General features: G+C 37.7%; 1 protein-coding gene across 1 annotated transcript in view; it reads left to right on the forward strand.

The window, feature by feature from the left end:
- The window catches only part of LOC111144745 (ryanodine receptor 2), a 549,385-nt gene that overhangs the window by 158,719 nt on the left and 364,922 nt on the right, over nt 1-25,744 (forward strand). The window contains 2 exon segments of the mRNA XM_022499183.1: nt 675-771; nt 20,524-20,598. Coding sequence (XP_022354891.1) covers nt 675-771; nt 20,524-20,598 — 172 coding nt within the window.

A 25,744-nucleotide genomic window follows, 5' to 3' on the forward strand; every position in this document is an offset into this window, starting at 1 on the left:
CAGTTGACAGTCATCTCTGGAATTGTGATAATGAGCAGATTGTTAATTAGAGCATTTTGTGTTAGACCCTTCCAGAATGCAGATACGTGACATCTAAGAATCTCAGTTAAATCGCTATTTAAAAGTGAAGTTTGTGTGAACATTGATCTTTTTTTTCTATTCTTCTGCTACTGCTGCAGCTTTTGCTTATTTGTGTGGGCTTTATGTGTGAGCTTTCTAGATGTTATTCACTCCAGTGTTTTGGCCTCAGGGTGTTGCTGAGTTAGGCTAAGATCGAGGTTTCTCATCGTCCACGGTTGGGTGACTTAGAGCCAGATCACAGTAGTGTTTATGCATCAGGATTTCTCAGGAAAGGTCTGCACTTATGTTCTGATTATTCTCACTTATGCAGGTTCAATCTGATCCTACCCATACTTGTATGTGAAAGGGAGGATTTTATGGGGTTGAGGTTGTGTTTTCTAGTGGGGACATCACTACCTGTGGGACTCAGGAGCCGTGAGTTCAGAGATGGCAAGCAGGTGGCACCATTCTTCTCTGTGATTTGGGCCAGGCCCTGAAGCCTCACTAAGCTTTTGTTTCTCTGTCTGTGAAAATAGAAGATGGGACTAGATGATCTGTCCAGCTTTTAGCATCTGACCATGACTGTTCAAATGTGACTGATTCAATCTTTACAGGGTATCTAATTGGTGGTGACGTCCTCAGGTTGCTGCACGGACACATGGATGAATGCCTCACTGTCCCTTCAGGAGAACATGGGGAAGAGCAGCGGAGGTTTGTACCAAGCCCTGCGCCTTGAGCCTTACACTTCCTTGCCTTGGTATGGTTGTTGAAGGATATGTCTGTTCAGGTCATCCACATCATAGAAAGTGGGCCTCTAACACTTCCTCTGTCCACTGAAGGGATCCATGTGTTGGCCTCTTTAGAAGTTTTCTCTTATGTTCTATTTTTATTACTTGATAGAATTGCTGAAAATTTTTGTAAAAATAAAACATGGTCAGAAGTATTGACTAAAATATACAGAGCAGAAGGAGTGAACACATTAAACTACTTACAACTTCCTTAAATGTTCATTAGTTTTGATTAATTTTTCTTTTTAGCATATTTCATCTCAAATTCAGTTTCAAAGTCAGAGTTTTCAAACGGCACAGAAGTTCAGGACCTTTTTCTATTACCTCCCACTTATATACATACGTAATAAAATGGACCACTCTCCCTAATACGTTACGTGATTATAATACCTCTCTCACATTAATATTTGGTGGCATTGGGTGGAGACTGAAGTTAATGGAATTACTGGGAAAAGTGCACAAATAGTGCAAAGCCCTAAGATGTTTAGGATGATTTGAATGTTCTGCTTGAGGAATTAGTGGGTGAATTGTGAGTTGAATACACAAGGGATTACTGCAAGAGAAGGCATTGTCTGGATGTTTTATTACAGGCTTTTAATTCTTTTAAAGGACATTGCTCATAATACTAACATACATAGAGAGGTAACTATTACACATATTCATTTTTGGTAACTTAAAGAACATTTGGAAAGTTAATACTCATTTAACTAGTTGTTGGACCTTGGGGAAAGTCCCTTGGGGACCTGGGTGTTAGTCATGCCTCTCTGACCAGACAGATCTGGCTTATAGTGACCAGTGAAATGCAGAGCCTGGAAAACTCTGTCAACAAAACAATGCTCCTTATGCTAGGTTAGGAAGAGGATGTTGATGGTGTTGATAGGGTTTGAATAAAAGACAAGAGGGAATTCAAAAGGCAGTTGGTTTGAGGACTTAATTCCAAACAGAAGAATAAACATAAGACTCACGGGGATGACAGCGTGTTTTGGGAGTAGCATCCTTCCCCAGAGTGACCGCAGGAAGGATAGAATCAGAGGTGGAAACTAGACAAGAGGGACCAGTGTGGTCAGCTTTTGAAGGATCCTTGGTGCCATTCCCCTGGATGGGCTTTTTATTCTGAGGGAGTTAGGAAGGATTGTGGCACGATGGTGAATTGGTCAGGTCTATTGTAAAGAAATAGATAGACCTGACGGGCAGGAGGAGCTTCAGTCAAAGATGAGGAGAGTCCAGATCAGGGTAGCCAACTAGAACAGGGCTGTTTTTAGGCATTTGTTTGGGAGGAGGGGAAAAAGTTGCCCTGGAGAGTGGCCATCAGAATGGAGACGTCTACCCAGACCAGCGACATGTTAGGTCATATTGACTGGTTTAGGGATGAACTTCTATGGACTGTGAGGGAATGTATCTGATCCACAGGTGTCCTGATGTTTGTGATTTGAGTGAAGAGACACAGTACTAAGGATGTAGGAGACATATTTTGTACAAGGATTGAGTTAAAGTTTGGACAGCGGTGAGTACAGAGGGTCTGTGGGACATCAGGCAGAAAATTAGAATTTTTGAGTCTTTCACTTAGACAAAGTTTGGCTGGGATGTAAATCCCAAGCACAAAGGGGATAGTTGAAGGAATGGGAGTCCTAGGTAGGGAGGGCAGAGCTGGGATTAAGGGGATGTGCTTGTCCGTCTGGGCATTGCTTTAAAAAAGTAAAACCTTGGAATAGATGAATGAGAGAGGAGCCCAAGGGTGGAGTCTCAGAATGCTGCCATTTAAGATGTGCATGGGCCAGAGAGTGTTGACATGATGGTTGAGTGGAGAACCAGGGAGATTAGTCATGGAAGCCAAAGGAGGTTTGAGGGGCAGATGTGTTAAATGCTGTGTTATGTTTATATAGACGTAGGAGCAAAAAGAGGTTGTGTTTTGGTTTTGGGGGTCTTTATTCCCTGATTTGTGAAATCAAACACTTAAATGATTCTTAGAGACTTCTTTAAGAAAGAAGAGACTTTATTCTTACAGACTTTATTTTTTCTACAGACACTAGAGAGAGTTGTAGTTAAATGAATGGTCTCTGGAGCTAGGCAGCCCTGGGTTTGGGCCTTAGCTCTGCCACTTCCTACTGCAGGCCCTGAATTTCTTGAACTATTGCTTTGCTCCTCTGTAAAATGCAGCTTAAATATTAGCTGCTGCTCTGTGGGATTGTTGTGAAGATTCAGAAGAAAAGCAGGTAGAGTACTCGATGCAGATTAAGAGGTCAACAGATTTTGTTGTCCCTGGCATTATTATTTAACAGAAAAGCAGCATTTAGTCAGATAGGGAAAAATTTGAGGGACCCCAGGCATGTGGATGAAAGCTTAGTAGAGCATCTACTTTGGAGGAAGAGAAGCTAAACTCTAGCAAAGAAAATCCTCTCTTCTTTGTATTGAATGGCGTGGGTGTGGGGTGAGGAAGGGCTCCTCATTGTTACTAAGGTTCTGAAGTCAGGAATGAATGAGCAAAGTTTTCTTTGTAATAGTTGAAGGTTTTCTTTCTCAAATGAGACTATTCAGTGTCTGAAAGACCCTGGATTTCCTCAGCTAAACTCCGTGGCAATAAGTACCGTTTTCCATATCTCCTGGACATTAGAGACTGTATGTTCAGTAGGTGTTTTCTTATTGAATGGATTTTTCTCCTGATTCTCTACATAGCTGGTTATTACTGCAGAGAAAACAAGGGGCCAGTTCAGGATATTTTTCCTATTGTTCTGGACCCACTTTCCCTTCGCACACATGTGAAAGTCTGTCCTTTCGCGTATCCTTCTTGATTTAATGTTAATTTTTGTATCAAATTAATCTCATTGTGTATTCAGTTCAGCACATCACAGGTCTTTCTAGGAAGTGATGTCAGTAAGAACACATCCATTTGTGCCCTTTGTATAGCATGTTTACATGGACTAAATTAGATTTCAATAGATGTCAGATCATGACTCGAGGGAGAAAATGAATCAGAAATAGGCAGCGGGAGCCCAAAGGCTGTTGCTTCCAAAGGAGAGTTATATTTGCCTTGATTAAATGGCGATATTGGGCATTGATTTGCACAGAATGATAACAATAATTTCTTCAATTTTACATTCACTAAGCACACTATTATTTCAAGTCTTGGTGTAGAAATTTCTTTATCTTTCTGCTCTTATCTGGAGTCATTTTGATGCCTTAGGTGACTTGGGGAGGCAAAGGGCAGCTCAGCCTGAAGGCAGTTCTTTAATTGATATGAATCCATACTGGGGGAGAAAAATAGCATGATAAGCTGGGAATATATATATATCTTGATTCATTAAAAACAAAGAAGTGAAAATAATTTGACCTTTGGACAGCAACTTGAAAGCTAGATTAGTTCCAGGGAAATATGTAAAAATTTCTTTTGCCTCACAGCCCTTTGCCATCTTTGTGATCTGCTTATGCTCATTAATTGTGTCATATTATTAACGTCAAAGAGCTGAGGTCAAACCAGATTTGTCATAGGAAGCAGTGGAAATGGGCAGATGGCCAGAAGTAACCGTTACTTCTGAGTAAGTTAGGAACGTTTTGGTCCTAAATGCTCTCTTCCTGACTGGCTCGATCAGTCCGTCCATGCCTCTTTCCACTGACACAACTGTAATTGTAGCAATGGAAAATGCAGTTCAGGGATGGGTTCTATTATTCTAGAGACCAATGGAGTTACCTTTAATTTCCCTTTGCATTTAGATTTGTACGTGGATGTGATCACGTAGGCATTCTCATGAGAGGATTAATTAATAAATCAATAAATTAATAAAAATGAATTAAATTTAAATTTAAATTAAATAAATTAATAAAATTAATTAAATAACATTAAATAAAATTAATAAAAACTCTTGGAATGAAGAGCATATGGTGTCCCATTCAATTAAGTGGAATTGAGTGGGCAAATGAGGCCCTCCCCAAGTTAAACTAAATTCATGGTCTTCTCCACTCTTCTTGCTCATCTTACTTGTATAGTTTGAATTCTGACATTTCTTGTGAAATCTAGCAGCACTATAGATTTATTTTAAGTTTCTTGAGATTTTTTTTCCGGGAAGAGCTATGGCTCTAAAACTACTTATGGTTTACAATTTGTCTACATAATAGTAAACATATAATCTGTATGGGTTGTGAGCATTTGGGTAAAAGAGAGAGATACTTTAAGTGTTAGCTTTAAATTGTAATTTCTTAGTTCTTACTCAGGCTCTTCAGATAGTGAGAATAAATTAAGGAGAAACTGGGATTTGTCAGATGCAACATAGTGTTTTAATTATTGACGTAAAAATAAGCTTTCATTCTGGAGGCTGGAAATTAGATTACCAATTTTCATTTCGAGCATGACATATTTTATGTAGGGAGTATTTTCTGCCCTAGGTTTTGTCTCTGGATTGCATCTTATTACTTTTGTCTGTTTTTATGTGAAGCATAATAAAATATCAGCAAAAGCATTCCCTTTATGTGCACACACACTTATTTTTGCATTAAATATGCACTATCTAAATGAAGCATGCCATACTTCTAAGTTAGTGTGTTTTAAAATGGATAGATTAGGGGAATATTACTGGGAATTACAGTATTAGGGGAATATTTTTTGAATAGCATCATTTGTATGGTTTTTTTTTAAGATTTTATTTATTTTAGAGAGAGAGAGAGAGAGAAGGGGGAGGGGCAGAGAGAATCTCAAGCAGGCTCCCTGCTGAGCCCTGCTGAGCATGGAGCCCAGTGTGGTCTCAATCTCATGACTCTGAGATTATGACATGAGCCAACACTGAGTTGGAAGCCTAAATGACTGAGCCACCCAGGCACCCCCTTCCGCCCCCTGCAAAAGCATCATTTGTAAGTTAAAACAGGTAATGCTACGCAGTGCATGGGTAGTTTTATTCAATCAATAACAATTTGTGGAATGACCATCATGTTCTGTGCGCTGGGGTTATAGTAGGATATAAAAAAGATACAGTGTCTCTTTTCTCAAGGAGTTTTCATTCTAACAGGGATATGGGACAGCAAAAACATAAATGCTCTTATTTGTAAATGCCCACACATATGGATAAACCCCTGGTAATCTACAAGGTGAGGATAAAGTCTTTTGGGGGGAAAAAAAAAGGTGACAACGGAACGGAGAGGGTCCATGTTTGTGTGTGTGTTGGGGGGAGGGAGAGAGGGAAGAGGGAAGAAGAGAGAGTTCGAGTGAGGGAGTGATCAGCGGAGAGAGGTTGTAGCTCTGTCTTATCAAGCATTACTGTTGGCACATATTTGCTCTGTTTTGCTACTTTGAAATGCAAGACAATTGAGTTATTGTTTCTGACAATATCTGGAAATAAATGCTCCATTTGCTTTCCAGAACATGAGTCAGTGGGCAGAAGCTGGGCCATATGTATGCATGACAGTATTTTTTTTTTTTTTTTGCCTCCTTGCCCCTTTTGTGATATCCTGACAATTTAATGATAATTTATTTAGTTGTAATTTAGTTGTAAATAGTTGATAAGGCGCGATATGGGTTTGGTACCAGGGATGGAATGTCTCTCATTCTGGCTTTGGAAGAGATGCATGGTTTCTATCTGTGTACACAATCGGATGACTAATACGGTTACAGAATTTGTATGCCCTCAGTCACCACCTAGGAGGAAGCTCATAAAGCCACCTTCTGGGCTCCTGAGTGATCAAGGAGATAGGGTTATCCAGTGAGGGCTTCTCTTTCCTCCCCCCGCTTCATGACCTGTGTGTACCTGTGCAGCCTGGGTCTGGGAGCAGCATGGCTTTGCTAGGCGGTTTGGATGAAGAGTAAGTACATAGCAGAGAACTATTTTCTATTCTCTGCCTCTTGTCCCTTGAGACAGGTGCACTCTTCTCCCCAAACTTAAACTCCCTGCTGATTGCAGAGAACTCAGCACTTTATTTCAGCGTGTTCTCGTTAAGCAGACTGGCTTGGTCTTCAGCCACCCTCTCAAGGAAGCACTGGCCTGGAATGCACTGTTTTAAAAAACACGAGCCTCAAAGTCCAAAGATTAAAAATATTCACAGGAATTGGAGCCATTGGATTTTAGTAAAAATGGGAGGGGTGGGGGAGAACCTGAAATGTTGGATGCTCTTAAAGTTGAGGACATTGAAAAAGAGACAAAAGAATGAAAACATCAACATTAAAAAAGAAGAAATCTTCCAGTTATTTTCTCAGTGCAATTAAAAAATTTTTTTAAGATTTATTTATTTATTCGAGAGAGAATAAGAGGGAATGAGAGCCAAGCGCCCACACACATGGGGGGACGACGGGGAACAGAGGGAGACTCCCCAATGAGCAGAGGAAGACTCCCCACTGAGCATGGAGCCCAATGCAGGGCTCAGTCCCAGGACCCTGAGATCCTGACCTGAGCCAGACCAAGAGGTGGAAGCCTAACCAACTGAGCCACCCAGGTGCCCCCTCAATGAAATTCAATACCATTTTTTACTTGTCCATGTCTCGTTTATTCACTTAATCTAGATATATAAGCAATATCTTTCAGGGGGAAAAAAAAAAAAAGAAGAGCTTCCTCTTCTTTTTAATTTCCAAATGCCGTTGTGGTTATATTCTGGTTGGCAGGAAAAGCAAAGCAGCAACATCTCTTTTGCTGTTTTTCTGCTCTAGTGCTATTCACGTCGTTCTTTATAATAATGATTTGGAGTAGAAGGATCCTGTTTTTAATCTGCGATGATTCATTTACATTTATTTGGACGTGTCGTCCCCAAACCTACCTGTTTTCTCTTGTGCAGCAGTTTGAATAGAAATATCCTCGCAGGCTCAGCCCCTGAGTGAATACATGTTTCGTTCAGTGCTGGGTAGGCCTCTATTTCTTGGTTTCACTGTTGCTATGAAGACAGTCCTCTGACAGTTTGCTTTAGCACTTGCCTGTGGCTCAGCTGCTCAGCCAAACACCCTCATAGGCACAGAGAGGAGTGTTGCAGAAGCACAAATTCTACTGTGACAAATGTGTCAACTCAAACACTTAAAATTTCACTCCAAAATAACCTTTGAATCCTGGGCCTACTTTTCCGTCACTTCAACGCCGTTCCTTTAATGCTTATTGAGGAACTAGTATGGTGTAGGCATCTTGGTGTGTGCTTCGTGTAGTGAGTGAGAGCCAGCCCCTGTCTTTTTTTTTTTTTTTTCTTTTTTAAGTTTGGTGGTAGTTTATTGCATAGCAAGAGTTAACTTGAAATTTTTTAAAAAAGATTTTTTTTATTGGAGAGAAAGAGGGATAGAGCATGAGCAGCGGGAGGGGCAGAGGGAGAAGCAGAATCCCCGCTGAGTAGATGGGGCCCAGGACCCCTGGATCATGACCCAAGCCAGAGGCAGACACCCAACCAGAGCCACCCACACACCCCCATAACCTGAATTTTTTTTAATTGCAAGGTGTTACATGTATTTTTTTGGCCTCAGGAACCTGGGAACTCTTTGAAGGCAGGACCACACTTTAGCATTTTCGGTATTGTTAGATGAATCTTGCAGCATGACTGATGCAAGCCTGGAACATGCAAGCAATATATTACCAAAAGCCCTAAAATAACAAAAGAAGTACAGAGAAATGCCTGAAATTTGCTGATCTATCTACAAAATGAATTATTTAATTTCTGCATATAGTTCACCTGCGAATGCTTCTCTTCCAGCTTCTGGCCAGAATCAATGTGACAGAGGCCATTTCTTTAAATACTTCTGAAAAAGTAAATACACTTTTTAAAAAAACATGTTGGTTTATGGGACACCTGGATGGCACAATTGCTTAAGCATCTGATACTCGACTTTGCCAGCCCCTGTGTTTAAGGAGCTTACGTTCTAGTAAGATCTTGATATTACGTTCAAGAAGAAGCAAATATTAATCTGAGAATGGCCAATCTCAGTCTTTTTACAAATTAAATCTGAGACAACATCTCTTACCATTCTACCCTTTGAGGAAGATTAGCAAGGCAGGGATCTTTGTCGATCTTTGATTTTGAAGCAATAAGTTTATTAGCCTATATGAGTTAGTAAAATAAGCTTTTCTTTCCACTAATTGGTTTGAATCTGCTATTCACTATCAACTGTAAATAGAAATTGTCTGTGGGTCATTTTTCTGTGAACCTAATTATTTTCCTTATTACATTCATAGATGAAGCTTCAATATCTAGGGTCTGGTAACATATCAGCACAGCTGAACTTAATTTGGTTGGGGCCATGTTGGTGGTAGGACTGTCTTTAACTGCCTCATAAAAATAATGGCACTTGTCACAAATAATGGCACTTGTCACCAACTACCATTTATTATCTTTATTGGTGGTCATTATCGTCTGTTGACCATCTATTCAGTTTTCAGCCAGGACCACATTATTCATTCTTGTTAATCTTTAACACAGGGACACATATATGGGAATCTGTACACAAATGCTCATTCTTTCGTATTTGCAAAAGAAATAAGTAGAGAAAACAAGTCATGCACTTTACTGTAGGTTTTTTAAGGAGAACAGTGTTAAGGAGAGTGATACTTGCATTGACGGCCACTCTGGCTCACTCAGCAAGATCGGAGGTCTCCCACTTGTATTATTTTGGTGACTTCTGAAAGATTGTCATCTGCTTGTACTTCAGGGAGGGGAAGAAAAGATGTCTTACTAAATCTGCACACCAACCTGAGTGATAGAAAACTGCTTTGGGGCCCATGAGTCCCACATCCTGGGCTCAGAGCCTTCTCTATTAGAAGCACCTTGACAAAACTCCACAGGGAAGAATCCCTATTCTTGTAGCAGGAAGCTGAGCCTTGAAAAACAGTGGTTTTCAAAAAAAGAAGAGGGTGGTTGTGGGTATCTTTGACGACCTGATGTATGTTACACATTCCTAGAAAATTCACATACTTGCCAACATGGAAAATTGTTTCCGTGTTGTTAATGTAGGATTTCTCACTGAATTTTCCATTATTTCTCCTCATTTAAGCGGTTAGTGGTGCCTGTGTTTTTCACCCCCAAAGGGGAGGTTTGTGACTTCACAGAAAGCTTAAGTTTTGTACAAGATACTTCTCTTCCTGACTATTATTCCCTAAAGACTAAATTTGAGGAGGTTGTTCTGTCTAGTGTCTTAGAAGGGAGAGAGACAGATTGTCTCCGAAAGAAAAAGAAGAAAAGAAGGGACTTTTCAACTTAAAAGACTTTTGGGTGGAACAAATGGATGCCCATAGGCAAACACAAATAAACAAAACAAAACAAAAGTACAAAAAAACATCAAAAACCAAAAAACTGAGCTGAGCTCGGAGCCCAAAGCAGGGTGTGATCTCACAACCCTGAGATCATGACCTGAGTCGGAGCCAAGAGTTGGATGCCCAACCAACTGAGCTACCCAGTTATCTATCTTGTGTGATAGATCACACATCTATCATGTGTAATAGAATATTCATCATTCCCCCTATATTTTCTTATTCTCTCTTTTATACTATATTTCCCAATCTCTTAACCACCAGTGTTTTAGTCTGAATTCTTCTGACCTAATCTCCAGTTCACTAATTCTCTTTCCAGCTACTTCTAAGCTGATGATGATCACCTTAAAGATAATTCTAAGGATAATTCTAAAAAGTGATTTTGATAATAATAGTAGATAGGTTATTTCAAACCATTGTACCCCTGAGAAAAACTAAAATAGGTAAACCACCCCCTAAAATCTGTTTGAAGATAATGGGGAGCAAAAAAATCCCCAAAAAACCAAAACCAAAACAAACAAACAAACAGTGAAAATACATGGGGCCAATTTCCCAAAATACAAGGAGACCAGAGAATTGAGTTTAACATTTGGAGCAGCCTTTTCTCTCTAAGGGGTTGCAGTGGCCGAGGAGCAGGGAAGTGGGCAGGGCTGTGGTAAGAATCAGAGTGGAAGTGGATCAAAGCTGATACAGGACCCCCCAGAGGAAAGGCATTTTCCAAGAGCTTTTCTCTTGAAGCAATGGTGAGCCAGAAATAAACCAGCCCTCACAAGTATTCAGACTCAGCCTTAAATAATACTAGTAGCTGTTTGGATTAAGATGATGTGAGATTGCTTGTGACCTTTGGCCACTGTACCTGCCAGAAGCAAAAAAGTATATCTTTTGGGAGAAAATAGGACCTAGAACTCAAATGATCTCTATAATTTTCTATATATGATGTGTGATACTCAAGATTAAATGAGCTTTTCTGTTTCAACACCAATTGGTATAGGAGAGTGAAATTCTGGCACTAACTACCCAGAGTTACCAGATTATACAAGTTAAGGACTTAAGTCTCTACAAAACTGCCCTTATCTCAGACTCTAGCTTCAAGTTGGGTGTGGGATTCTCAGACCATCTGTGCTTCTTACCAATTGGCTACAAATTTGGGTGTTCCCCAATCTCTTTGGATTCAGGAGCTCAGGACAGTGCTATAATTATGATTTCAGTTTTATTATAAAGCTTACAAATCAGACCAGTCAGATGAAGAGTTGTATCAGGTGAATTCTGGGAGGGAATGAATACAGAGCTTCTCTACCCTCTCCCTGTGGACCAGGATACATTAAATCGCTGTGTCCACCATTCAGGGAACTCAGCTGGGCTTTGGTTCTACAGTGTTTTTATTGTGGTTTTATTATGTAGGAATGATTGATTACATATTCAACTGCATGACTGAACTTAGTCTCAGCACTTGCCCCTCCCCGGAGGTCAGGCTGCATCAAACTTCCAACCTTCTAGTCATCACTGGTCTTTCTAGCATGGCCAACTCCCATGTTGAAGCCGTCTTGGGCTGACATGAGTGAACTCATTAGTCGAAATTGAGTTGTGATCCAGGGGGTTCCTGAAAACCAAAGCCCCTGCTTTCATGTGGAAACTTGAGTCTCCCTTCCAAGAAGCAGGGACATTGGTCAGCCAATTTGTTTGTTATACAACACAGGCATATAAGATAGGAGTTGACCAAGGAGCAACAGCAAACATATGATAGAAGAAGTCACACAGGTCATGGATACACAGATAATAGAATTACCACAAATAGAATTTAAAATACTTGTGATTATTATGACCTAAGAGTTAGAAGATGAAGAAATTTAGTAGAGAAATTTAGTAGAGAATTTAGTAGAGAATTGAAAGCTATAAAAAGGGATCTTGTAGGCATTCCTAAAATGAAACTGAAGATTAAAATAACTGATATTAGAAACTCAGTAAATTCAACATCAGCTTAGAAGTAGCTGAAAAGAGAATTAGTGAACTGGAGATTAGGTCAGAAGAATTCAGACTGAAACACTGCTGGTTAAGAGATTGGAAAATATAATATAGAAGAGAGAATAAGAAGATATATGGGGAATGATGAATGTTTTATCACACATGTAATTGGAGCTCCCAAATAAAAAGATGAAGAAGGGAAGGGAGCAGTGAGAGAAGGAGAGAGAGCAAAAACAAGAAAGCTTGCAAATACACCAGAACACAGGCAATGTTTAATACAACTGCTTAAGGATTCTGCACAATTGACTAGGTGTGTTAAGATACAGATTTGGGGTGCCTGGGTGGCTCAGAGGGTTAAGCCTCTGCCTTCAGCTCAGGTCATGATCCCAGGGTCCTGGAATCGAGCCCCGCATCAGGCTCTCTACTCAGTGGGGAGCCTGCCTCCACCTCTCTCTGCCTGCCTCTCTGCCTACCTGTGATCTCTGTCTGTCAAATAAATAAATAAAATCTTTAAAAAAAAAATACAGATTTAAGGACTGTGAATCCTAAGATGGACAGAAAGGATACTTAAGACCATGAGAGTAAAACTACAAACACAAAACACAAAACGGAACACTTAAAAACATAGCAAAAAAATATATAGTAAAACATAGCAAAAAAACCAATGTATAGTACCTTAAAAGTGACAATAGTAAGATTTACATCTCACTTTGTCTAAGAAACAATTGGAGACATGAGATATAAACTTTAAAGTGCTTAAAGAAAATAACTGCCAGCCTGATGACCATTTTGTCTACTGAAATGACTTAAAAAAAAAACAACAACAGATTTTATTTATTTGAGAGAGAGAGATCTAGAGATTGAGAGATCATGAGCAGGAATGGGAGGGATGGAGGGAGAAGCAGACTCCTTGTTGAATGGGGAGCCCAACATGGGGCTCAATCCCAGGACCTGGGATCATGACCTGAGTGAAAGGCAGACACCTAACTGACTGAGCCACCCAGGCTCCCCTTAAAATGGCAATTTTCCAAAGACAAAGCTGAGGAATTTTATTACCAGCAATCTTGTAGCAAATTGTGGAAATATTAAAGAGTGTTCTTCAAGTAGAAGAAAATGTTCTCAGTTATAATTTTGGAGATAAAGGGGAGAAAAGAGCAGGAGGAAGGCAAATATGAGGAGAACTTGTAAAGACTTGATTAAGTAAAATGATGATAGCAGTTGTAAATCTTGGTTTTTAAAAACTATAGAAAAATAAAAACTATGGAGAACAAAATTCATTTTAAGAGCAGCACGTGAGTCAGGAGGAGAATAAGTTGAACTGAATGACAGTTCTGTGTTGCCTGAGAAGTGGTAAAATTAGTAATTACATCATATTTTAATAACCAAGCACACATAATCTTTATATTAATCAGTTAAAATATAGTAAAAGGATATAAAATATTAAAGAGGAAAGCAGAAAGATAATATGAAAAAATACTTAATTCAGAAGAAAGGAAAATTTAGAAGGAGTAGGACAAATAGAGAGTAGAGGATTGACTTGAGCCCCCAAGATTCTTGCCTCCTACTCTACAAGGTCTATATAATTCCCTCTTTTTTGTGTGTGATGGGATTATGACTATGGTGGATTTTACTCCCACAATTAGGTAACATTATATAACAAAGTTGGAAAGTTGTTGCATATGTAATTAAGTTTTCCAGTCGGCTGACCTTGAGTTAATCAAAAGGAAGATTTTCCTTGGTAGGCCTGACATAATCAGGTGAGCCATTAATGGAAGAGACTGAGCCTGCTGAATTCAGAGATTCAAAGTGTGAAAAAAAATTCTCCTGTGAACCTTGAAGTAGTAAGCTGCCATGTTGTGAGAGAGTCTATGGAGGGGCCCACGTGGCCAGGATCTGAGGGCAACCTTTAGTTGTTGAAGGAGGTCCCTATCTGACAGCTGGCAAGAAAACAGGGACCATATGGCTGCAAACAACTGACTTCTGCCAGCCACCACTGAATTTAAGAGAATACTCTGGGCTCCAGGAAGAACACAGCCCCAAGCAACATTTTGATTTCAGCCTGTGAGATCCTGATCAGGAAACCCAACTATGCCACAACCAGACTTCTAACCTACAGGTTATAGGATGATAAATGGGTATTGTTTCCAACTAATAAGTCAATGGTCAGTTGTTACATAATAGAAAATGAATAATTCCTGAGTGATACCTCTTTAGGAATGAGGATAGCAAAAGGAAAGAAACAAGTAGATATTGAAAATGCTCAGGGCACCTGGGTGGCTCAGTGGGTAGACATCTGCCTTCAACTCAGGTCATGATCCTGGGGTCCTGGGATTGAGCCCCATGTTGGGCTCCCTGCTCAGCGGGGAGTTTGCTTTTCTCTTTCCCTCTGCCCCCCACCAACTTGTGCTCTCTCTTTTCCAAATAAATAAAATCTTAAAAAAGAAAAAAAAGTTGTCTATATCCTGTTAGTTCTCTTTCTCTGAAGAACCCTGACTAATACAGTTATGAAAAACTCTAGACCTCAGATTTCATCTAGCTGATTCTGAGATTTAAATTACCAGTAATGTGGGCAGGATCTTTTAGACCAGGATTTGCAAACTGTGGTGTGTGGGTCAAATCCAGCCTACTGCCTGTTTTTCTAAATAAAGTTTTATTGGAACATAGACATGCATATTTCTTCACATACTGTCCATTAATATGTTTTCAGAGTTAAGTAGTATGAAAAAATATATATGGCCCATTCAACCTAAAGTAAAGTATTTACTAGACCTTTAGAGAAGAGTTTGCCAGGTCATGTTCTAGAACTCCTTTTCATAGTGGCAGTGAAAGTCTTGGGTGCCCTGTCAGCCCTAACAGTCCTGGAGACATGGGGCAGTTCTCTGCTAGGAGCCGAAAGCACCCAGGGTGCCTTCAGAAGTAGGTCTTTGCGAGAGGGAGAAGGTGGCTAGGAAAAAAAAAATTATCCTTTTAATCTATGTGTATATTCTTTTCAGAATTTGAGTTTCCTCTAGTGTCCTGCAGTAGATGCCAAGAAAAGTCAGATTGACTTTTATGTGAATTTTGAGACCCCAAAGGTACAAAATGAAGAATCACTTTATTTGATGCATAGAACTAGCAGAAGCAAAAGGAGTTATGTAGATCATGGCTGTAAAGGAATGCTAGAACCACACGATTGTGCAGTAGAAGAATCTAGCAAGGAAGTCATGTAAATTATGTCTTTATTTCCTTCTTAGGTTGTCCTAAGCAATTTTATAATTTAGGACTTCCTCTGTCTTTGTATGTAAACAGGTATACGGTACTACCTACCATCTGTTCAATTCAACACACAGTTTTGGGTCTTTAACTCTATTTGGGAAGATTGAGCGTGTCACCATCCTCCTGCCCCTCTTCCTCCTCCTCCTGTTCCTCCTCCTCCTCCACACCCTCAGAGCCCCATTTGCTGTGTGAGGACTCTTTCGAGAGGTCTCCATGGGTTATAGCTTCCATTTCTTCCTCACAGTAACCCTGTGACCATCAGCTTCATTTTATGTGTGTGAAAAAAATGAGGCCTGGAGGAATTCAGTTAATTCGCACAAATTCATATGACAAAGTGACATGTTCCAAAAGCTAGTCACAATCAAGCGTTGAGAGTGATTTGTCCACTTCTCGGTGCCTTGTCCTGGGTGTGAGCTAAGAATTGTGAGGCCACCTAATGACAGCGGCCTGTGGCAACATTCATAAAGTGAACAGAAGTAGTTTTCTCCAGGGTGAGTCTTTCATTAACCATGTTTTATGATTCTGTGTGAAAGTCCACTAATGGGAATTGTGTATCTTATAAAATTCTTAAAAATACGTACCAATAGATGCCAACTGTCATGCTCTGAAGAGCTCCTCATGACTGTGCTTTTATTACTATGCTAATCTTGTTTCTTCCGGGCCTCGGATTCTGAAGATGACCTATCCTGGCTGTCAAAATGCCTGCTTTCTACTGAAAAATAAGTGGTTCGACAATTGAGATTAGATCGAAATTGTATTTTATAAACCAAAAATGCAGAAAGTAGCTCACTACTATTTCAGTGGACAACATTATAATACTTAGGAGAAGTGGAATTGATGACATAATAGGAAGAAATTATACTTATTAAAAAGAATAACCTGAAAGGACCTCTTTGGGCCATTTAATGTGATCAGCCTGAAATAGGAGCTCCTTAATGAAGCGTATTATATGGGGAGATAATGTGTTATGTAGGCATAACTTAGAACCTGAAGCCTGGAATTTTTCTAAGTATTGTTGAATAAGACACACACTGTTGGTTATTAGGTGCGTGTACTTAAAAAATTCATAGTCAGTGAAATTACAGTGATTTTGAGTTTTTCTAATTCATGAAGTGGGAAATTCTTTGAAAAAAAATTCTATCAATGATATCAATGGCCAGTTATCTTAACACATCTTTTTCTTAGTAGTGATAATGTCGTTGTGGTTCATTGCAAAAGTAGTCTTGGAGTGAACAGAGAGCTTCATAGTACCCTTGTGTTTCATAACCTTGACGTTCCCTTAAATTTTGACGACATTGCTACGGTTTGCACTGAAATCTCCTGGGATGCTGAGCTCCAAAGGACTTGTTGCTCTGGGTCTGTTCGATTCCTTAGAGAATCTTTCTCCCTTCGTCTTCTGTTGACAAAAGCACTTGCTATGATGTTGATCATTTAGTTATATGGGTTTAAATAGGGCCTCTAAAGCCATTTGGTAAATTTGGGGGTCTTTAAAACTGTTGTTTTCCTGGATTCTGATTGGATACTTTGGGCACATTGCAGGCAAAAGGGATGATCCCTTCAGAGAGCAGGTGTATCTGTCCAGGGGGGGACCGATTTCTAAATAAGTTTAAATGCCCTTAGTGTCGCTTATGATGGACTGATTTTTATCGTATTTAGGATCTGGATATCAGGAGGCCAGTTTTCAGTCTGAAATTGCCTATGCATAATTGATTAGACAACCAGTGACATGCCATGTATTTATGGGGGGGGGCTCTGTATAATGGGAAAGCTTTTCTCAGTTGGCAACAAAGATGAGTAAGCCATCAGATTTTCTACACCGCCAGTGGAACATTTAAGAGAATAAAAAGAAATAATCAAATAATTCAAGGCAGGAAGTGCGTTGAGGAGGCAAATATTGAGGAAGCCAACCAGATAAAGCTAAAAATATGTCAGGTAGGAAGGAGGATCCAATTTTCCTTTGACTTTATATTTGTGTTTTAAATACTAGTTTCCTCCTAAGTTAAAATATCATTAGATTTCTACATAAACAAAAAAATTCAAAAGCATTGTTAAATTCAGCTAATAAAAGAAAAGTAGTGGAAGAATAAAACATTTGAAGGGTAATTGAAAATAAAAGAAATATTACATAAATATTATGTAAACATTTTTCATGCTATTTGTATCTTTGAGTCCATTTAATTCCCAAGCTTAGCTCCTACAGAACTTTTATTATGTAATTAGTATTACCAGCTTGGTGTTCATTATTCAGCAGCTTTCTCTATGTTCATATAGAGAATATGTCTGTGTGTCTACATACATATATGCCATAGGTTTATTTATATTGTACATAAAATGTGTATCATTTACAGTCTTGGACTTTACTTACCTTAATACATCATAGCATTCCTTCTTTTTCTTTTCTGTGGTTTATTTCGTTCTCTGTTTATTCTCTTCAGACAACTTCAAGTTTTGTTTTCATTACTTCTTTAATAATTAAGGGATTTCAGTCCTAAATTTTTCAAAGTTTTCCTGTGAATCCTAGATTTGATATGAAATATTCTTGTCCTCATTACTTGTAGATATGGTATGGTTTCTATTTCCTCTTTGACCCGTGAATTATTTACAAGAGTTTCTGAGTTTTCCAAATTCTTAAATTATAAAACCCTTTTTAGTATTTATTTCTAGGTGTTATTGGTTATAATTAGAGAATATGAGTAAATAGCTTTAGGTTTAAAAGTATCTGATGAAATTTTCTTTGTGGCCCCATACAAGATCTTTATGAAAGTCTGATTGATTTAAAAATCTATGTATCTATCTATGTCTGTATGCACACACATATACCTCTATATTTTGTCATTTTTTTAAGTATATACCCAGAGATTCTAATTTAATTTGTCTAAGAATTATCTGTGCATTGGAGTTTTCAAAGCTTTCCAGGTGATTCTAATATACAACCATGTCTTAAGAATCAATGTCCTGATAAAATAACATTCTAGTCCAGTGGTTCTCAGAATGTGGACCAGTTGCACCAGGGTCACTTGGGAACTTATTAGGAATATAGATTCTTAGCCTTACTCTAGATCTACTGAATTAGGAACTTGGGGGTAGGGGGTATCCAACAATACATATTTTTAAAAGCCTGTAAGATAATTCTGATACTCACTAAAGACTGAAAGCCACTAATCTGTACCAGGGTTGGTTTTCTCCCCAAGAAGACATCTGGTAACATCTCGGAACAGTTCTTGTTATCACAACTGGGGAGGGTGGTGGTGGAGGACACAGCTGCTGCTGGCATTTGGTTGGTAGGGCCCAGGGATCAGGGCACTGGACAGTCACCCAGAGCAAAGAATTATCTGGCCCAAAATACCAATAGTGCTGCTTTTAGAAATTGATCTGAACTGTGATTTCTCAACATGACTTTCTGACAACCACCATTTGGAGAGCTTTTATAAAAAGTTCTGACCTCAGATGTAGCTTAATTGGCCATTGGTGAGGGCATGGCATCACATTCTAAAAATCTATCCATGTAATTACATCTGCAGATGTGACTGAAAACCACCACTATGGCGTTGTTCGTTGGTACACATAAAACTCTTATAATGGATGGGTCACAGAGATTCTGAACCTACTGATCAATTTTAATATAAAAAAATGGAGAAGTGTCATTATTACCTTTGGATGTGATGTAGCAAGGAGTGTAAAACACTAGATCTAGATAGAAGTCTAACTACCATGTAGAGGTACATTCTAAAAACGACTATGAGGATGTCATTAGCAAAATCCAGAATGTGGAAACTCCAAGACCAATGATACAGATTTTTATCAAGAGATAATGCCAACAAGGAAAAGAGATGGGAGAACTTTTCTTAAAAGAAATTTAAGCTACTTAGCAGATTTGTGTATCTTGTTTGGATCTTGATTTGAAAGAGCAACAGAAAAACAAAATATTTTTGAGAAAATGGAAAATTTGAATGTAAAATATGATATTTCACAGAAGTGAATTTTATGTGTATGTATTTTTTTGGAATTGTATGTGGAGGGGTAACCGGAGGTTATAGGTAGAACAAGATTGGCCCTGTGTTGATCGTTGTTGACACTGTGTGCTGGGTATATGAAGTTTTATTAAAATAATCTCTATACTTTTGTTTATCTTTGAAAAATTACATAATAAAACAATGAGAAGGAATATCTAAGCATGTGAGAGGAAAAGCAGGTGAGGGAGAATGGTGTTAGAAAAACTGTCAGGACAATAGGTGTTTCCACAGTGTAAAACAAAAAAACCAACAACAGTCCATTGAATTTGGAACACGAATGTCATTTGATGGCATTAGCAAATACATTTCATTGGAGAAGTGGGTCTGAAAGCAAGACTGGAATGCACAGAGAAGAGAGTGTGATCATGAGGAACATTAAGGGGGTGAGCAGGAAAGGAGAATATGGTCAAGTGTGTTAATTATGTTTGAGTTAGGATAAGGTTATGTGTGTTTGCATGATGAAAAAGATCCAGTAGAGGCAGAGACGGTGAGTCGCAGGGAGGAAACAGGGAGTATGCACAAGCATTGGTTTTCTTAAATCCATCTCAGTGGGTTGGCATAGAGTTGAGTTTGGATAATCTGTATAAATTACTTAGCGTTACTTCTACCGTATTAACAAATTATCGTAATGAGAGCTTTGGAATTTGTGTATGTGTGATGCTCATTCAAAGTTATTTCTCTTCTTGTGTACCTTTTTTTGTTGATGTTTATATTTTTGGTGGTCCTTCTACTTTTCTGCCATCATTTTGCAGATTGTTATAATAAGCACTAAAATTAATATGTTCTTATATTTCTTTAGTGTTCATATATCTAGAACAGAATTTAGAACCACAAATAATTATATGTGTACGTTGAAGTAATAAGGTATTAAACTATATGTAAATTCATAGCTGAGTACTTTAATGGACCTAATTTAAATAAGACAATTGAATGTATTTAGTGGGAGAGAGGGAGGGAGAGGCAGACAGGGAAAGAGGTGGGCAGCAGAGAGGCATAGGGAATGAATGGAAGTAGAGGGAGAAAATGATGAGAGAATACATTTAAATTAAGAGTTTATTCAGGACAAACTTACATTGATCACTGTTACCGTTATTTCTGTTATTTTTATTTCCAGCTATACTGTCTCATGCCAGAAAGTATAACTTTATCTAAAGCCTTTCCATTTGCTTTTCTCTTGTAATTGGCTTGAGAAAATAGAGTCCAAGAATGACACGTGTTAAAATCGGGCTTATTTTTTTTCTTTTTTTTAACCAGAACTGTTCACTATGAAGGTGGTGCTGTATCTGTTCATGCACGTTCCCTGTGGAGACTAGAGACACTAAGAGTTGCGTAAGTAGAATTTGTGAATAGAGTTGAGTGCTTCAAGTGTACAAAATACTTTCAGTGCTGTGGACTTGAGCTTTTACGCGAAAGCTCATGCGAACAACTACAGCAAACAAGCAAATGGAACAAGCAAATGAGAAAGTGCTGGAGAGTTTCTCTCCTCTTGCCCTTCTTCCTACATTTATTTTGCTTTCTTTAGCCTAAATTCACCAGGCGGTATGCAGTAATTCTATAATTCTATATGATCTGCTCTTGTCTTTAGCCTGATTTGTTTGGGTGACGTCCTCTCATCCCTGTCTGTGCATCTCCTAGCAGAAGGTGCTTCTAGGACAAAGTGATGTAAGGTTTGGAAATAGGACAAATGGTTTGCAAGTCTGTTTTACATTTCAGGTGTGACATTGTCTGGGTTTAACAGTCTAAAGGGCCATGTAAACAGGAAAGTTGAACATGAACAAGAAAGAGTACAAGGGTCGTTACTGGCAGTCACTATCCTTATTTACGAATACCTTGATAGCTGAGTAAGAAATCTGGATTGCAATACAAAGTCACTGTGTATTTGTTCATTATACAAACAAATACATATATATTCATATTCTTTTTTTTTTCCCTTTTTGGTGGCTTCAAAAAGTTGTTCAGAGGTTGACTTTTAGTTCCTGTAGATAAATGCAATGTTGATGCTAAAGGTGTCATTTTGAATTATTTTCATTAGAATTAAAATATTAGTCAGATTTTTTTGTTGTTGATTGGAAGGTTCATTCCTTTGCCTACAGAGCAATAACTTTTTAGTGTATTTGTTCCCAATTACATTACACTTTTAGGAAATTAATGATTTAAAGTTATAGTTTCCATGAATGGCTATAGGGAACTATCTTAGTATAGAATAGTTATCTTTGTAAGGCCTACTATTTTGAGATTAATTCTTATTTAATGATGATTAGAGTAGTTTAGTTGTTTTTGCTTATATATCCCATACATTAGTTTTGAAACAATTTGAAAGGTGCATCCTTGAACATTGTAAGGTTTGACATTTACATTTTTCATTATAGTTTTTTTTCATTATCAGTTTAAATAGATGCATAGAATATAATTTATGGGGTATTATTGGAAGTGATTTTTTAAAAAGATTTTATTTATTTGAGAGAGAGAGAGAGCGAGAGAGCATGAGAGGGGAGAAGGTCAGAGGGAGAATTAGACTCCCCATGGAGCTGGGAGCCCGATGTGGGACTTGATCCCAGGAATCCAGGATCATGACCTGAGTGGAAGGCAGTCGCTTAACCAACTGGGCCACCCAGGTGTCCCGGAAGTGATATTTTAAAATGAAATAGCATACCACTCTTTTAAAAGTATCTCATTAACTCTAAATACTGCTATGATTTAATACCCATCTTTATTTATTTAAAAATACTTGAACATAGTCTACCTTAACAGTAGAAATTATATACTCTTTCTCATTGTCATGATATTTGTTACTCTCCCATGACTGAGTTCTTTATTCCAAATCATTTTTTTTTATGATTGAAAGACTGTTTTTGCTCACTCTAGCATACACTTAAGCAACAAAAATATGTATGTAAATATTTTTACATTTCTGGTGATAGTAAGTCTGTAACTTTAAAAAGTTCTTCTATTTTAACCCCATTAATTGTTAATTAGCTGATAATAAATTCTTCCATCTAAATACATAGCTGATGAAATTACCTAAGTACTAAAATTTTTGGTAAACATTGAACTTGAAAGAAAAGTTTTACTGCATCTCTGAAGGTAGAAAAAGAAGTGGTGGCCTCATAAAATGAAGTAAGGGGAACTCAGAGCTTTTGTATGCTTCATAAATGATTCAGAGAATTGAGGGAAAGGGATTTTAAAGACGTACAGGTATTTCCTTTACCTTGTGTTTTATAAAAATGACAGCTTAAATAGAGAAATAGTTAAAGTGAAGCTGAGATAGATGTTGCCACCATTGGAAAACAGACTCCAGATGTGTTTTCAAATTTATAAATATCCCTCCCCTTCGTGATTATGTGCTTAAAGAAATGGGTTTGTTTTTTTATTTGTTTGCTTGTTTTGAGCAAAGGAGGCCCTAAATACGTCTCACTTTGTGGATTAAAAAACCTGGGGCGCCTTGGTGGCTTAGTGGGTTAAAGTCTCTGCCTTCAACTCAGGTCATGATCCCAAGGTGCTGGGATAGAGCCCCTCATCAGGCTCTCTGCTTAGCGGGGAGTCTGCTTCCCTCTCTCTCTCTGCCTGCCTCTCTGCCTACTTGTGATCTCTGTCTGTCAAATATATAAATAAAATCTTAAAAAAAAAAAAAAAAAAACAGAAGGATGCAAACTCCTGAAAACCAGGCAGGGCTTCCTTTTTGTTGTCAACGTTGTTTTTGATGAACTGTAATTACATAAATCCAGGTCTTCTGCGTATCCTTCCATGATGCGATCTGGATTCTTTTTTTCTACTGTTGCCTATTTGAAGTTTGAAATGGCAACTGTGGGGTCTGTTTTCACTTGAATGGGGGAGGTACTGAGAATATAGAAAGAAACTGATCTCCAGGTCAGTCAGAGGTGAAAGGGGGCACGTCTGCTGATTGCCTCAGAATCCAAATGACAGCAGGGGACTTAGAGCAGCTCGCAAAGCACGTAGTTTTTCAACCATCTAACAGAGGAAAGAGAGATGTTTCTGTTGGACTCCGTGACCCTTGATTTGCACCATTTCATCTTCCTGTCTGTGCTAGAAAAGCAGGAGTTTCACTTGTAATGAGTGTAATTATGTTGTGTTTTTTCAGGTTCAGGTTCTGTTGAATTTTTGAACTACTTTGACTTCATTGTAAATGTACACATTAGAATACATTGACTTTACACAGCTTCTTACTTGCATTGGCCATGTAAATACTCGTGTTTTTCTTTGTACTTAGGAGATGATAGTCTAACATTCTGCTTATGTTTATAACAGAATTTTATACCCGAAGGTCAATATTTATACTGTAATATTTGGGATATTTGTTTTTTTTTTCCCTCCAACCAGGTCTCAAACTATATATTTGATATAGTTTATGCAGCCTAGTAATTATGTATTTTATGTCAAATACTCCTACAAATAAAATTAATACTGTCAAAAATTTTTCAGTATCATGAACATTTTAATAAGGTAAGTTTTAACTTTGGGAGTTAAATATAATAGGAAACACATTCCAGTATTGTAAAGCTATTAGAACATTGTAAGTAAAATACATGTTGGTTTCTGTAGTAGGAATGATAATTGCAATTAAAAATATGCATTATGTATGCTTCAAGTTCCGCTTTCTTATATGTTACAAAAAACCCACCAAATCAAAAGTGGATGTATCATGACAACTGACCAAATTACTTCCTGATCCTTTGAGGTCATTTCAAGTGAATATAGGTAATACATAGGGAATAGTTTTCTGTTGTGTTACCATAGGAAATTACTTTCTATTTCTGTGTTACTGTTACTGTTTTCAGCTTTGACTAAATATTTGCGGCCTTCTGATTCTCCTAGGCTTGTCCTCTTTTCTTCTGGGCCATGAGCATTGGTGGCTAGCTAATGTGAATGGCTATACACTAAAGAAAATGTACTTAGACTTTTCAGTGTTTTGCTGATAATTGGCCAGATTCTCTTGGTGATTTGATAGGTGTGCTTGTAAATATGCACCCTATTAAGTAGATTTGAACATCATATGCAGAATACCCTCTAAAAAATCTGGTACAAAGTATTGCTTGGTCCAAATTTGGAACTATTTTGAAAATGAAGTTGTTTTTATGATGATTAAGATGAGTCATTACTTAGAAAAAAAACATTTAGATGGTTCTTCAAATAATGAATGTGAATATTAAAAATAATTGTGTTTTTCATAGCATCTGCAAAGAATACACTTATTTTATAAGAGGGGAATAAACAAAGCTTTTTCCTTTACCAGACTAGAAATGATTTAGTATTCTCTTGCTGGTAAGCAAATTTTAATTTCATTTTTAACAATACTGTGTTATTAGTAGGGTTTATTGGCACACAGTTATTACTTTAGTTGGGGGACTTGTCCAAATTAATTGCCTCTATAAACATATCCATGTAATAAAGATCTCATTACAGTATCACTTTGTTTTCCCTGCTAATATTCAAAGTGAAAAATCCAAGTTAGGAAATCAGCATAAAATGACTTACAGTTTACTAAAATTGGTGAATTTGAAAAAAGTATTCTCAATTTGTAGACTACAAAAGGCCCTATAATTTTTTGATGACCTTTTTAATCATCTTATATTAAAACAAGCTTACAAATTAATAAAATCATGTTAAAGTTCTCCATACTTTCATTTTTTTGTCTATTTGATTCATTACATAGTGATAAATGCTTCCACTGGAATTGTTTTTATATTTAATTATCTTTTTCTTTTGTCTCATTTTCTCTTTTCCATTGCCCTGTGAAGCTTCATGACATGACTTCTTTTTAGAGTATGTTTTTTCTCTTTATAAAATACCTGACTGTATCCTTTTTATGCTTTTTACCTTAAATTCTAATTTGTTTAATATCAACTTTACCATCACTATTTCCTTTTGAATTTATATGCCTGATAAATTTTTTTTATTCATTTATTTTTAGCTTTTGAAAAACTTATTTGATTTTCAGCATAATTCTTATCAGTGTTAAGAGGCCATCCTTGTTTTGCACATAACTGATCTAACTGAAAGGTGTGGATATCAGAGCCATGTTTCAGTACCATAGTGCATACAAGGTTCATACACATGTGACTTTCAGTTTACACAGCACTGTGCAAAACAAGGATGGTCTGTATCTTGATTTTTCTCTTCTCCCCTATCTGGAAGTCATTTTAAAAAGCAGATTTTAATGATCATGACTTGTCTTTTTATCTTTTTCCTGCAACCTTAATTTGTTTGTTGTTTTTTGCATTTTATTTTTTTCCTTTTTTTCTCTCTTGACTGTTTTAGAATTCTCATTTTCTTGGTTTGTCCTTTTTGTTGATCAGTTTTGAATGATACAATTGTTCCACATTATTAAATTTCAATGCATAAGAATAGGTTTCAAGTAAATGTATACTTTAATTTATATATATGAGTTCCAATCAATTATAATTAGGCATTGACTGAATTACCACTGTTTTTCAAGGCTGCAAATTCAACAGGAGTT

Source organism: Enhydra lutris, unplaced genomic scaffold (genome assembly GCF_002288905.1).
Source record: "Enhydra lutris kenyoni isolate GAN:26980312 unplaced genomic scaffold, ASM228890v2 scaffoldscaffold12, whole genome shotgun sequence".
NCBI lineage: Eukaryota > Metazoa > Chordata > Mammalia > Carnivora > Mustelidae > Enhydra > Enhydra lutris.